At 35.9% G+C, this 15,188-nt stretch overlaps 2 protein-coding genes and 1 long non-coding RNA gene across 3 annotated transcripts; 2 read left to right on the top strand and 1 right to left on the bottom strand.

Moving 5' to 3' along the window:
• Positions 1 to 5,873: 5,873 nt before the first annotated feature.
• Positions 5,874 to 6,194, top strand: LOC128920337 (protein FAM200B-like). The gene has a single exon (XM_054227426.1). It carries the CDS (start codon positions 5,874 to 5,876, stop codon positions 6,192 to 6,194), a length of 321 nt encoding a protein of 106 aa, XP_054083401.1.
• Positions 6,195 to 6,531: 337 nt separating this feature from the next.
• On the top strand, positions 6,532 to 7,934 carry LOC128920561 (uncharacterized). The gene is made up of 3 exons (XM_054228252.1): positions 6,532 to 6,763; positions 6,824 to 6,946; positions 7,021 to 7,934. The coding sequence occupies exons 1-3, from the start codon at positions 6,731 to 6,733 to the stop codon at positions 7,771 to 7,773; spliced, it is 909 nt and encodes a 302-aa protein (XP_054084227.1). The 5' UTR covers positions 6,532 to 6,730; the 3' UTR covers positions 7,774 to 7,934.
• Positions 7,916 to 14,645, bottom strand: LOC128920565 (uncharacterized). Its single transcript, XR_008470652.1, has 2 exons — positions 11,894 to 14,645; positions 7,916 to 11,801 (listed from the first exon to the last, which is right to left on the bottom strand). It is a non-coding gene; the product is annotated as an uncharacterized LOC128920565 (long non-coding RNA).
• Between the last annotated feature and the right edge of the window lie 543 nt (positions 14,646 to 15,188).

Below are 15,188 nucleotides of genomic sequence, written 5' to 3'. Positions count from 1 at the left end.
CATAGATTTAAAAATAAATACAGTAAGAGATATTGATAACAGTATAGAAGAATTTAATGATGTAGTAACTAATGCAGCTGTCTTGGCAACACCAAAAAAAAACATTAAGGTTTTTAGAAACATGACTAATAATGAAATAGAAAAGCTTGTGAACGAAAAAAGGCGAGCTAGACGCGAATGGCAGATACATCGCTCTCCTTCTACTCAGCTTCAACTGAAATCTGCTGTACGTAAGTTAAAAAAAGCGCTTAAACGCGAGGTAGAATACAGCACTGAAAATTATATAAAGAAACTGTGTCCAAATTCTACCACGCAAAACTCTCTTTGGAAAGCCTAAAAGTCTTTTAAGCCACCGGTAGATTCCAACATGCCTATAAGAAAGTCAAATGGTAATAGCGCACGAAGTGACGAAGATAAGGCAAATTGTTTTGCAAATCACCTAGAAAAGGTTTTTCAATCAAATTGCCCAAAGAACAATTTTAAATTGCCAATCATTCACAATACCGCAAACGAGTCGCTTGGGTCTATTAAGACTTCAACTACCGAAATTGTTAGTATCATAAAAGAGCTTAATCCAAAAAAATCGTCAGGTCACGATAATATTACTCCAAAAATGCTAATTGAGTTACAGTGCTCTCCTTGCTCTTTAATGCAATTTTTAGTTTCGGATACTATCCTATTTCATGGAAAAAGTCGCAGATAATCATGATAGATAAACCGGGGAAAGACCTGACACAGCCGTCTTCATACAAACCAATCAGTCTTCTACCCTGTCTTTCTAAAATATTTGAAAAAGTGTTACTATCAAAGATGTCTCCTTTCCTTCATGAAAATAATGTAATACCAACGCACCAATTCGGTTTTCGTACAAAACATGGCACTGTAGAGCAAGTAAATAGAATAACTATCGAAATTTGGAAGGCATTCGAACATAGAGAGTACTGTTCTGCTATATTTCTAGATGTGGCTCAGGCGTTTGATAAAGTGTGGCATGAAGGACTTTTTTATAAGATTAAAAAAAGTTTACCTTTTCAATTGCATAAAACCTTGGAGTCCTATTTAAAAAATAGAAAATTTGCTGTAAAAGTAGGTGATTTTACTATATCTGATGAACGTTCAATAAGGGCTGGAGTACCACAGGGCAGTGTTTTAGGCCCAACTCTATACATCATATATACAACTGATCTTCCAACTGCTAATAATGTTCTGACATCAACTTTTGCGGATGACATAGCTTTAGTGAGTCGTAACAAATGCCCCATTATAGCATCAAGAATATTAGCAAAGCACTTAAGTTCTGTCGAAGAATGGCTAGCAAACTGGCGTATAAATGTAAATGAACAAAAGTGCAAACATCGAAAATGCTTAGATCAATCACGTGCTCACCATGGTACATGCGCAATGAAAATATTCATAAAGATCTTGGTATCCCTATGGTAAAGAAAGAAGTAAAGGACAGCAGATTAAAATATTTATCTAAACTCCGTGATCACCCAAACCCACCGTGCTGTGATCACCGGTGAACACTTGCTGTTTTTTTAACTGTTATTTATTTTTTGCAATGTGTATCACCGGTGATTTTTTCCCACTTTAGGAATAGATTTGTCTGATCAAATGGCTAGTTACTTTAGTCCTCTCCGTAAAACTATTCGCTGGTTTCATAAAGTTACTTTTGATATTCTTTTAAATATGGCGGTTGTAAACGCATATATTTTGTATAACGAAAGTAATTCCAATATGAAAAAATCTGACTTTCGGCAATATATAATTCTAAATTTAAGTGGAAAAGATAGCGCTTCAATTTCGCGAACACATTTTGACGACATCAGTGGAAGTAACAAAGGACGGAAGGCGAAAGACATATCGCTGCGGAGGCTGCTATTCTGAACTGAAAACTGCAACCTCTTCGCCAGCTGCAAGGAAGAAGGCCAAACTTGTATCCACATACTGCGGACAATATCCTCGGTCTCCATTTTTATGCCTAGAGGCCTAGGCATGTATCACCGGTGATACATTGGCAGCCAACGTGTTAAAATTAAAAAATTCGACCTCAAAATGGAGGGGCCTGTCTTTCTTTCCAAAGCACAGGAATTTTCTTTAAAATTAAACGAAGATTATATAAAACTTTAAAAAACTATTTGGAAATATTTTGAAAGAAATGCTAAAACAGCCAAGTGCAACATTTGCCAAAAGGTAATATTCTTAGGAAATTCTCGTAAAAAACAAGAAATGACGGTGAATAATAAAAAAAACATTTACAAATTGTTCATCATGATCAGTGGGTACTATATGAAAACGGACAATTGACTTTTATCTCGTCCAACAAGAAGCAACAGAAAGAAGGATCAAGTTTCAGCTACATTCAAGAAACCTTACCAAATCTGTTGCACAGAAAAAATTAAATGTTTAACTCAGATGACCAGCCAATAGCCGAGCGAATTGACAAGTCCATCATGGATCTGATCATTGTCGACATGCTCCCCTATAATATAGTAGAAGGCAACGCTTTTGGAAAGTTAAATATTGCAGATCCAAATATGGGTGCATTTTTAAAATAAATAAAGAGATGGGATGTCAATTGTAAGATATGTATATGGGTGATAAAGGATTAAGCGACAGCCGTCGCACACGGTAAATAAGAAGAAGCATCGACATTCACCGACGCCTTGGAAGAAGAACTTTACGAGCTTGCAACAGTATCAGTTTGAGTTGAAAGACGGACGTGAAACGACGTGGCACGTATAAGATGTGTATATAAGACGACACGCATTAATTCTTCTTATTATATTTAATAACTTTAACTTTGTTCAACTTTTTAATAACTTTAACCTTTTTTAAAACTTGTAAATAACTTTTAACTTAAAAATGGATTTTTAAATAAACAATAATCATTTGTTATAACAAAATCCCACATATATGCCAAACATCTATGAAAAACAATAGATTATCTAATTTAAAGTCCTATTTAAATAAATGGCATAAAAGTAACATCGTCATCGTCCTCTATTAAATAAAAAATACAGAAGAAATAAATAAATATTTAAGTGATTCAGTTAGTACCTACGAGGATATTCAAAACACAAATTTTACTAACGCTGTAACAATGATTTTATATTAAAGTTTAGAGTAAGCAGCTGCTGAAAGGAACTGCCAAATGGTTTATTAGAAGCCAACGAGGCTTAGTCAACTACAGGCTTGGGAACTACTAAAACAAAATAAATCTACAAACCGAAATATATTGTCCGAAATATATATCAGTATTCAAAGCTTGTCAAGATTTTTTGTAAGTGCCTCGAACGAGGACATTCGATTTTAAGGGCAGAGGAGTTAAAAGTCAGAATGGAAGATTTCTCACTACATGACTTCTCTATCAATTAATGTCCTCCACCGGAGCTAAGAAATAAATTGTCTTCATTTGGTCTAATCGAGTCTAGGAAAAGAGCTCAACCAAATCGTACGCACTGTTATTATTAAAAATTCCAGGACGGTGTCAAAATAATGTCATTTTATAGTAGATTAAAGCTAAAAACGAAGACCAAAAATTACAAGGCAAAAAAAACAACGACCCAAGGAAGTAAGCCGTCTAAATAAATTAGTAGAAACTGGAACGATCATCCAATGAGGTCAATTCCAATTTCTCTCTACCTTCCGTAACTAAATTGGAACAATAGAAGTAGCAAAAGTAAAAGAAAGAGAGAAATTAATAAATATTCCAATATTCGATCTATCTTCTGAAACTGAGAAAAAAACCAACTATTGTCATCACCATATTTGTCACGATTGGCAACTCTACAATATATTACAATACACATTCATTTTATTTGTTCTACTGTATATATTCATCCATTCATTTTACTTTGAATAAGTTCATTTTAACATGTAAGCGGGCAGTCGCATTTTGAATTCAATAAAGAACGGTCATCTGACTCTGTCTTGAAGGACAAATAATTTAACAGTAGTGCAACTAAAAGAAGCGTTGACAAAGTTGAATTTAAAGACCAGCGGGACAAAAGCCGAACTGATAAGCCGACTCCAAGACGTAAATACGGATTTGCTAAAGCAGGTTATGGAGTTCAGTGAATCATGTGGCGCAGAGTTAGCGCAGGGAAGTGGTGCAAATCATCAGGAGAATGGTGAGCCATTGTTGGACAACGATCGGGTAAGGACGCAGTTGGAGGTGCAGGTTAGCGCGTTATGTGGCGCAGTGGAAATGCTAACTGCACAACTGCATACTCTACGTTCAACAGTTCCGGACATTTGAGAAACAGTGCACCCAGTTACGCGAGCAACGTCGTCAGCATCATTTGGTAATTATTGCGAGGCAAACAAGATACAACATATTAAGGTAACTGTGCGAACACCACGTTCGAATTGTTTGGCAGAAAGGGTTAATCAAGCAGTATTGGCATTTTTGAGAGCATCGACCAATGAGGCGAAAGATTGGCATACACATGTTCGTATGCTGCAATGGTCCTTACTAAGTGAACGCGATAACAAAGTTTGCGCCGATTGATTTGGTATACGATTTTCCACTACGCGATTTAAGTGGTAACTTGATGCTAGCAGAAGAACATCTGCAAATAAATGGTCGACGAAGTGAAGCTATACGAAACATCAAATTGGCACGAGTTAAGTGGAAGTCCAAATTTGATGCACGTCACACCACACCAGTACGGTACGAAGAGGGAGCGCTGGTGCTGATCGAAGCTCCTCCTCCAAACACGGGCGAATCGAAGAAGTTACATCCGAAATAAGAAAGTATTGAGGTTCGATCGTTACGTCGTTGAAGATATCGAAGGCATGAAGCGAACGCAACGTCACTACAGTCAAATTGCAACATCCGACAAGATGAAACCGTGGTGTGCCTTGTTTCCAGAAATAGACGATGATGGTGATTCTGAAGATGCTATTAATGACGAATAACTCGGGACGAGTTAATGTCAGGAGAGGTCGAACTGTCATCACCATATTTGTCACGATTGGCAACTCTACAATTTATTACAATACACCAGTGTATTTCAATCTTTTTGATTTCGCGACCCCTTTACAGGTTGAAATATTCTGGCGACCCCCTTGTGTCATAGTAAGTCAAAGAAATAATTTAATTTTAATTAAAAGACTACATACATTAGGTAATCAGTTTTTCCTATTTTTCATTCAAATTTGTCTATTATTCGCGCGGGTCATACTGCGTCGGCGACGGCGACGTTGCGGTAACAGCAAGCGCCCCGCGCGTGCCACCCGCAATATTCTTTTGTTTCAACTCTCATCAAGCGCTGAACACATAGACGACGACAAGCGACGAGCGACATCTGTAAAATATTAAAATACACGCGTTCTTATGGGCACAGCTTATTAGACAACAGCACGACTTCGCGACAAAGCGGTTGAAGTCTTCGCTGTCGCCAAATTAGAAATGTTTCTAATTTTGCCGACGACAATGGCCGCTGTAGAGCTGCCACTAATATGTGAAATGTAAAATTATTCAAAGTTCTTACAAGTGTGACTTTATTTTGGCAGCAGAAGCGTAAAATAGCTTTAATATATCATTTATAATAACAATCGATTATTTAAAACCATTAAATCGACCAATTTTTACATTTTTTGCACAAAAAATTCACTTTGAACAAAGTGTGTAAAATTTATTGAAGTGAAAGGTTTCAGTACGGCAACAACGAAATTGCTGTTGGATATGTCGCTACCGTCTTCAAAATGTTCAAGACGCTGGCTTCAAAGCGACATTTGGAATCTGCCGTCGCTACGTCGTGTCGTGTCGTCGTCTTTGTGTTCAGCACTTCACTCAGCTAAGCGTAGTAGCCGATGAGTTTTGACGTCATTCTTTTGTTTTTTCGCTTGCTCTGCGCGTTTATAAAATGGATAAATTTCTCAAAAGATCGCAGCCTTCAACATCTGGTGCGAGTATCAATAGCGGTGGTGGTGAATCGAATCCGAAAAAAAATAGACATTACGATGACAGTTATTTGAAATACGGGTTCACAGTCATAAATAATAAACCTCAATGTGTAATTTGCGGCGATGTTTTATCACGTGAGAGTATGAAACCGTCAAAGCTTATGCGGCATCTCACAACCAAGCATCAAAAAGAAGCTGATAAGCCGTTGGATTTCTTTGAACGAAAGTTGAAAGCTCTTAGCCAGCAGCAAAATACTATAAATCAGGTAATAAGAAAATAATGAAAAAAGCGTGGGGTGCACTATAATGATGAGCGATATTTCACTACCGGTGATTTTTTCACTGTGAAAAATCACATATAGCAACTGTGATCAATTTTTGTAAATATCAGTGATTTACAATCGCAATTGCAGTTCAGTAATTTGAGTTCGATCACAGTAGCTATAGAGGAGTTCAGTGTTTTTGTTCGGTAACGGTATATATAGGAGTTCAGTAATTCTAATTCGATCACTGTAGCAATAGCAGTTCAGTTTCTAATTCGATCACTGTAGCAAAGCAGTTCAGTGATTCTAATTCGATCACTATAGCAATAGCAGTTCGAAAAGTAACAATCACTGTTCAGTAACAATAAGGGTATTCGTTTAAACGTGTAAAAGCCCCGTAAACCTCTTAAACCGTGTATATTTACGAATGCGTAAAAATCTGGCAGCAACTTATATGGAAATTCATTTAAACACATTACGCACCAATGTCAGTGTGTAAAGAACACTTGTAAATTTACGATATTGCAAAAGCAACCCTACCAAACGACCAGCTGATGAATATTATTGTGAAAATTAAAATGGAAAAGGTAAGAATGAAACTCGGAACATAAATTTTATTTAATTGTTGCAATTGTTTTATATTTCAGGATAAAAAGTTAAAGCAAAAGCGTCTACGGCTGAAACCGTCCCATCGCTGGACAGAGTCGCAGTCCCTGCAGCTGTTGCAAGCAGTATCCGACGCAATTAAAGATAGTCCAGAATCTTTTGAGGTAAGGGTTTTAGAAAAGTGAAAATGTTTAGGTACATATGTTTGTTTTAACACGAATTTACGCATATCTTCCAGAAACCGACCTCCCAAAGGTTTTACGAAAAATTGCAGCAAAATACACCGGCACTTCAATCTGTCGTTTGCGTAGCTATGAAAAGCAAAATGAGGTATCTCAAAGCGTTGTACGTTGCCGCGGCAGCCTGGAAAAACAAAACTGGGTCTGGACTACTCGCTAATGGTGACGAGTCAAGCGTATCAGCGCATGTCAACAAAATTTGTCCCAACTTTGACTTACTGGAAGTTATCTTCGGGCAACGCAAAAATGTAAATCCCGGAGTAATTTTTGAAAGCACTGACAGCATTGAAGTACTGGCTGATTCCCCTTGTGCTGATAGTTCGTTAAACGATACCATCGATTCCTACGACTTGTGTGCGCTCGATTGTGAGGATTTAGTTGACCCAATATTACCTATAAGTATAAGTAGCGATTGCAGTGCCGCCGCCGCGGCAACTTCTACACCACAAAGTTCGTTGGACTTTAGAAGTTCAACAAAAAAACCAAAAAGAAAGAGTGAAGCCCCGTTCAATAAATTGATTTTTATTCAGGAGAAAAGGTTGGAATTAGAAGTTAAGAAAATAGAATTAGAAAAAGAAAAAGAAAAGAATGAGGTCGAGTTGAAAAGAATTGAACTGAATAATCAATTAGAAATGAAAAGAATTGAAACTGAATCAGAAAAAGAAACCAAACTGGAAATTGAAAAACTGAAACTTGCTAGTGAAGAACGCATTAAAATGTTTGAAATAGAGTTAAAGTTAAAATCAAAATAAATGTGAAACTTTAAGAGATTTCACATGGTACTTTTTTCGCAAATTTAAAAGATCTCATAGCAAAATACATGTATATTTGAATGTAACTAAATGTTAATAGGCACAGAAGCACTTTTTATTTTTCTGTAAATAAAAGCATATATTAATGGATTTTAAAGATATGTAAACATGAGTTTCAATACTTTATTTTTAAGTTTCCATTAGTGATAACAATGAAAGGCGCTTAGATGCACCTTCAACTGTTGGTAAGTTTTGATCCCCAGGCTCGTCGACTTCACTGTTTTCACTAATGCTTTCTTCGTCAACATCAAAACCACCGTCGTTTTCTTTTAATATAATATTGTGCAATATCGCACAAACTAATATCCACCGGCATGCAAACTTTACCGAATTATCACTCTTTATTTGAATTTTGAGTTCTTTCAAGCTATTAAAACGTTCTTTCAATAAACCAAAGCAATGCTCAATTCTTATTCGGTACTGGCTGAACGTTCTGTTGAACAGAATTCGTTGATTCAAGGTGCCTTCCGTTGCGTTTATTCTAAAAGGAGTAATAAGGGTCGAAGTTAATTTATATGCACTGTCTGCAGCTAACCACTCTGATCCTGTTAGCATTTCAGTGGCGTTTGTGGATAGCTCGCAATTGTTGTATATCCTAGCGTCGTGAACACTACCGGGATACCCCAATACCATATGACGAATTACTAGTTTGTGGTCACACACACATTGAGCCTTAAGTGAATATATATGCTTGCGAGAAAAATATGCTTCAACAACAAATGTAGATCCATATCTAAAATATGCAGCAGCTGCCAATGCAAAGCTAAAGTCTTCCATAATTTCATCTTCCTTTTTGCGTTGGATTTCTGAAATCATTTATATATTTATGTATATATGCGCCTTTAAAAAATGTAGCATTGACGCAAAACAATTACCGTCATGTTTTCCAAACAGCTCCAACATTAACAAATCAAATACTAGTGATTTTTCGCAAAGTTGAATAAATTTTGCTTTTTCGCTAACTTTCGGCATTTTAATATTTTGACACCCAAACAGCTGTTTAATACATAAATAAGTGGCATTTACACAAAGAATTTGAAGTGCGTTCATGTAACACACTGCGTATTTGCATAAATTTATGCGATGGGTAACATTACACGTTTAAACGAATACCCTTAATATCAGTTCGAAAGTAACAATCACTGTTCAGTGATCACAGTAGCAATTTTAGTTGTGATTTTGATAATTTTGGGTACGGTGATTAATTTAATTTTTATTGACTGTTCACTTGTATATTGTTTGGTTTATTTTCAGACATCCAGTGTCAACGAGTCAACATTATTAGCTAGCTACAAAGTCGCATATCGAGTTGCTAAAGCAGGGAAACCACATACAATTGCCGAAAATCTTATTTTGCCAGCGGCACTCGATATGGTTGAAATTATGGTCAGTAAGCAGGAGGCAAACAAATTAAGAAAAATACCACTTTCTGACAATACTATTTCACGCAGAATAAACGATATGGCCAAGGATATTCAAGAACAAGTAGTCGAAAAATTAAAGAATAGCCAACATTTTGCTTTGCAGTTCGATGAATCTACAGATGTTTCCGACTGTGCACAGTTTGTAGTATTTTGTGCGCTTTGAAGCAGATGACAGTATTACGGAAGAAATCTTATTTTGCAAAGCACTTCCTGCAAACACTACTGGCCAGTGTTTGTACGATATGTTTTTAGAAAGCACTTGCGACTACGATATTGATTGGAAAAAATGTATCGCTATTTGTAGCGATGGCGCTAAAGCTATGACTGGCAAAAATAGCGGACTCATTGCAAAATTAAAATCGATAATACCAAACATATCCTGGACACACTGTCATCGACAGGCTCTAGCTGCTAAGGTAGTACCTTCTGATTTAAATGACGTGCTCAAGGAGGTAATAAAAATTGTGAATTCTATCAAAGGTAAAGCTTTGCAATCTCGGCTATTCAGAATCGTTTGTGAAGATATGGGATCGCTTCATCAAAATCTCCTTTATCATACCGAGGTCAGGTGGCTATCCAAAGGAAAGGTATTGACAAGAGTTCTGGAACTGAGAGCTGAATTGTTAATGTTCTTACAAGATGCAAAATCAGAATATGCTCACCGTTTTTCTGACCCTATTTGGCTCTTGAAATTAGCATTTTTGGCAGATCTTTTTAGCCACCTTAACAATTTGAACAAGAACCTTCAAGGAAGAGAAGAAAATATTTTAACAGCTAAAGATAAAGTAAAAGCATTTCACGCAAAACTTCGTTTGTGGTCGACCTCTCTGCAAAACAAAATGTTTGAGTCTTTTCCGTGTGTTCAGAAGATTGTTGAAGATAATGCATCAAACCAAAGTTTTGCAGTATCGGCTCATATTCCTTGCATGGTACAAAGCTTGCATAATTTACAAGAGAAACTTTTGACATACTTTCCAGACTTGCACTCTAAAGCTGACAATGGGCGTAGATGGATTTTAAACCCTTTTTTGGACAAATCAATAGATCTGGCTGATGTCAACACAAAAATGAAAGAATGACTTCTAGAATTAGCTACTGATGGCATGCTTAAAATGGAACCCCCTTAGGGGTCGCGACCCACAGATTGAAAAACACTGCAATACACATTCATTTTATTTGTTCTACTGTGTATATTCATCCATTAATTTTACTTTGAATAAGTTCATTTTAACATGTAAGTGCGCGGCCACGCACTGAGCGATGAGCGGCTGAGCGATGAGCGACGAAATTTAAACATATGAAATGCCATTGAAGTGGCCAAGCAGTAAGCGATGAGCGACTAAGCGACTGAGCGATTTCTCTGCGACTGAGCGACGTCGCTTAACAATTAAAACATGTTCTAATTTTCAGTTGACTGCTGAGCGACGAACAGAAAGAATGGACAAATTTAACATTGAAATGCTTATTTCTGAGGTGCAAAGCTATCCGGTTTTGTGGCAGGATAGCCACAAAGACTTCAAAAATAAAAATATCACTGACAACATATGGAAAAAACTGGGAGAAATATGTGGTTGTTCTGGTGAGTGTTTTTTTATTCATAAAAAAAATTTATTGTTAACATATTAACATGATAAAATTAAAATTTTAAGTGGAATTTAATGTCCAAACTCCCACAAGTATTCTGTTAATTCATTACGTATATTTAATGCTGTTTGGCTGCTTCTGTTGAAGTTTTGCTGTTGTTCTCGATCAACGGTATTTGTTTGAGCGTTAGCATTGTTTATAGTTGTTGTTGTTTGTAAGTAATCAAGATCACTATCGCCATCGCGCTCCCTCACAAAATTGTGCAGTACACAAGCACATTTAATTAAAATAATAGCTGTTCTTGGTGTTGTTTCAATGGCTTTTTGCAAAAAACGCCATTTACTGGTTAATATTCCAAATGCGCATTCAATGCATTTTTTTGCTATTGAAAGTCGATAATTAAAATTTTCTGTTTTCGCATTTAAATTCCTACGTGGAAAAGGTCTTAACAAATATGTTTTCAGTGGATAAGCTTCATCACCAATCAGAAAATTAGGTAAAATAGTATTTGAGTTTGGCAATGCTTGGGGAAGAGGAACATTCAATTTATCCGCTTCAAGCAATCGAAATAATGTTGATCCAGAAAAAGTACCGCCATCACTTTGCTTTCCTCTTCCTTCCACTTCTATAGTTACAAATTTTTTGTCAGCATCTGCTACACCTTGCAGTACTACGGAAAAGTAGTGCAAATAATTAAAATAATGGGACCCAGAATTTGCCGGACACTTAATTTGACAGTGTTTGCCATCAATACTGCCAAAACAGTTCGGAAATTTCCAACGCCTGTAGTAATCATTTATGATAGTTTTAAGGCGGTCTGTTGTTGGTATAGGCATATACTCCTCCAAAAGTTCTTTCCATATGATTTCGCATGTTTCTGAAATAATTAAACTGACTGTGCTTCTGCCCATGCGAAAAGCAAAAGCTAAATCGCGAAACGAATGTCCTGTAGCTAAAAACCTGCAAATATGTAATATAATTTAATTCAATATACTAATAACATTTCAGGAGAGGCAGCAAAAGGAAAGTGGAAGAATTTAAGAGATACATACAGGAGAAATTTGCAAAAGAGTCAACCAGCAAAATCGGGCTCCGAAGCTCTTCCAGTTAAAGTTAAGTGGCCATATTATGATTTGATGAGCTTCATTAAAAAAAGCGTTGTTCCGGATCCTATGGATGGGAATCTTTTGGAACCAGAGCAATATCAATGTTGCAATCCTAATTATTCGACTTTGATTAACGATCTACTAAGTGAAGAAGACTCTGTTTTTAAAACTGTTGATATGCCTGAAACCAGCACTTCTGTTTCCACCAGTTGCTCTACAAATGTGCCACCAAAAACAAAGAAAAGAAAGGGAAGAACAAGCGAGTTTGAATCTGAATTTCTCCAAATTGAAAAGGAGCGAATGGAAATTTTAAAAGCTGAGGTAGAAAAGAAGGAAGAAGATGATGATGATCTTCAGTTTTTTAAAAGTTTCTTGCCATTTATGCGGCAGTTTAACAATATTGAAAAATTAGAAGTCAGAGGAGAAATACAAAATGTAATTTTAAACAAATACCGGACATCGTTTGCCAATAATCAGAACAAACAGTAAAGTATATATGAAATATTATGTTTAACTTAAATAAATGAATAAAATGAAATTTATGTTTAACTTACCTCAAGGTCAAAACGAGCCTCTGCTCTGCACGAATTGCTTTCCTCTGTTTTGTTAATTTAGGCCGAACTTTTTCAAGCAATATATCAAAAGATTGTATAGACATACGTAGATATTGAAAGAATCTATCTGGAAATTTACGTAGATTTTGATATAAATGATTAAATTCACCGAACCTCCATCTTGTTTGGTTTATAGAATGAACACCATACTTTCTTTTTTTTATACGTAGCAAGATTCTATAAACATGATATCAATTTTCACGCAGCAATATACGCTGTACAGCCCTTGACAACGGCTTTTTAGCAACTAATCGCTCAACAACAGTCGCTCAGTAAAAAGCCATACGTCGCTCAAAATCGTCGATCAGCCGCTCATCGCTCAGTCGTTTACTACGTGGCCGCGGCCTAAGCGGGCAGTCGCATTTTGAATTCAATAAAGAAAGGTCATCTGACTCTGTTTTGAAGGACACTATGATTTAGATGTTTCAGTTAGTACAATGCAAAGAAAACTGCGAACATATGGCTTGAAAAATTATGTCGCAAAAAACGACCTATGATTTCCATAGCGAATAGGAAAGAAAGACTGGCATTTGCAAAACAGTATATAAATATGCCAACCACTTTCTGGGATAAAATAATTTGGTCCGATGAATAGAAATTCGAGCTAAGGAGTTCAAAAAACGTAAACGAGTGTGCGCAGTCTTCCTGCCGTTGATGTTGATATTGAAACAAAAAAGAAATGTATCAAACTAGCAACGGAGTGGATAGTAAAGAATGGTCGAACATTCAATATAATTGCGGATACGGGATTAAAAAACTTGGCCCAGTTTTTTATTTCTCTTGGTGCGAAACTGGGAGGAAATGTAAACGATTTTCATTTTAATGAATTGAAATCCGACATTCAAGAGCACAAAAAATATGGATATAGTATCACTTCGGATATATGGACGGACGACTTCTTCAAAGAATCCTACATATCACTGACGATACATTACTTCAAAGAAGGCACACTTAAAAACCGCCTGCTAGCAGTAAAATCAATGGGTAGAGTCTCGTGCACCAGTAAGAGGTATAAAATGTTATTGGTTATATTGGAATCTGTTTTTTATATCAATATATCTTAGGCAATGAAATTAAAAACAAAATTAATAGAATTTTACGCGACTTTGGATGTGATTTGCTGATGGATGATCCAATCATTGGTACTGACCGAGGAGCCAATATGAAAGCCGCTTTCAACGAACTGAGCACATTACACTGTGTAAACCACTTGGTCCACAATGTGATATGCAAAGTTGTAAATGAGGTATCCGATCTGGATCTAGTTAACCGTTGCAGCAAGCTTTTTAAGTACTTAAAAAAAAACTGGTCAAAACACGACATTGACAATAACCCTAAAAAGCTACTGTCCAACTCGTTGGAATACGATTCTTAACCTATTTAAGTCGGTCGAGTTAAACTGGATGGAAATTTCACAGATTGTGATGAAAAATAAAGAAATAGCAAGAATTCAAGATATTAATTTAAATAACATTAGCGGACTGGTGAAAATTCTTGTTCCTTTTGAAGCTTGTTTGAAAAAGCTGGAGGCTAGCAATTATCCATTTGACTATTCCACACATTAATAACCTAAAAAATAGCCACTCCACAATGACATCGAAATTGTACAAAAATGCAAGTTTTCACTTCTAAAATATTTAGATTCCATAGTTCATGCCAATTTAAAAAAATTTCATAACATCGCCCTATTTTTATTTCCACCCACAAATAAATTGACAAAATTCACAGATTTAGAAAAGGAACAGGTTGTCAAAGACATTGAAGAAATGATGATAGCTATTAATATAAATAGCCAATATGATGATATTGAAAAATTAATTAAACCCACACAGGAAATAGATAATATTTTTGCAGATTATTCCCAACCTATTCAGAGCACTAACATTATATCCTATATTGAAGATGAAATTCAAACGTATAAAAATGTTAATAAAGCTTACAGTGAGGATTTTGATATTCTGCAGTGGTGGTCAATTAACAAAGACCGTTTTCCGTGGCTCTACAAAATTGGCTGCAAGATATTAGCAGCTCCCGCGAGCCTGTCAATACAGTTAATATTTCCCTATTCACTCACTCTCAGAAAAAAAGTGTGCCCACATCTAGAATAAGTAATTAATTTGCCGTTATGGGTGCATTCATGCAAAAGTCTGGTGCACAGCAGAAGCAAAAAAAAAAATAGAAATACTCTAGTGTATCCCACGAAAGTAGGAGAAAGTGTAAGCGATAAAGATTTCGACCTCCGAAGATATATTCATCATCACCAAATAGGATTTCACACAATTAAAACCCAATTTTAAGGAATAAATTTAAAAATGATAACACAAGTACCTTTAGATCCAACATACCCACATTATATTTATTTTTCCAGAATTAGTTGAAAAACAAAATACAGTAATGATTGATATTTTGGCGGAGCATACTGCATTATTAGAAAAGCTGTCTCAAAAAAAGAAATGAACAAATTCAGCTATTTTGAAATTTCCAATTAAAATTGATGCTGATATAGCTAAGCTAGATGCTGATATAAATGACATCAATAGAGTTTGCTATGTAAGAGTCCTATAATTTTTATATTAAAATAACTGTTTATTTTAAAACCCTAACACAATTTCTTTTTATACATGTTA

This window comes from Zeugodacus cucurbitae, chromosome 3 (genome assembly GCF_028554725.1).
Source record: "Zeugodacus cucurbitae isolate PBARC_wt_2022May chromosome 3, idZeuCucr1.2, whole genome shotgun sequence".
In the NCBI taxonomy this organism is placed as follows: domain Eukaryota; kingdom Metazoa; phylum Arthropoda; class Insecta; order Diptera; family Tephritidae; genus Zeugodacus; species Zeugodacus cucurbitae.
The sequence above is the reverse complement of the archived record's forward strand: the minus strand, read 5'-3'. Positions and strand labels throughout refer to the sequence as shown.

Excerpts from the sequence above, each read along its gene's own strand:
- LOC128920561 (XM_054228252.1), top strand. The coding sequence starts at position 6,731 with ATGAATATTATTGTGAAAATTAAAATGGAAAAG. Across the intron at positions 6,764-6,823 it reads TGAAAATTAAAATGGAAAAG|GATAAAAAGTTAAAGCAAAA; the intron begins GTAAGAATGAAA and ends TTTATATTTCAG. Across the intron at positions 6,947-7,020 it reads ATAGTCCAGAATCTTTTGAG|AAACCGACCTCCCAAAGGTT; the intron begins GTAAGGGTTTTA and ends CATATCTTCCAG.
- LOC128920337 (XM_054227426.1), top strand. The coding sequence starts at position 5,874 with ATGGATAAATTTCTCAAAAGATCGCAGCCTTCAACATCTGGTGCGAGT.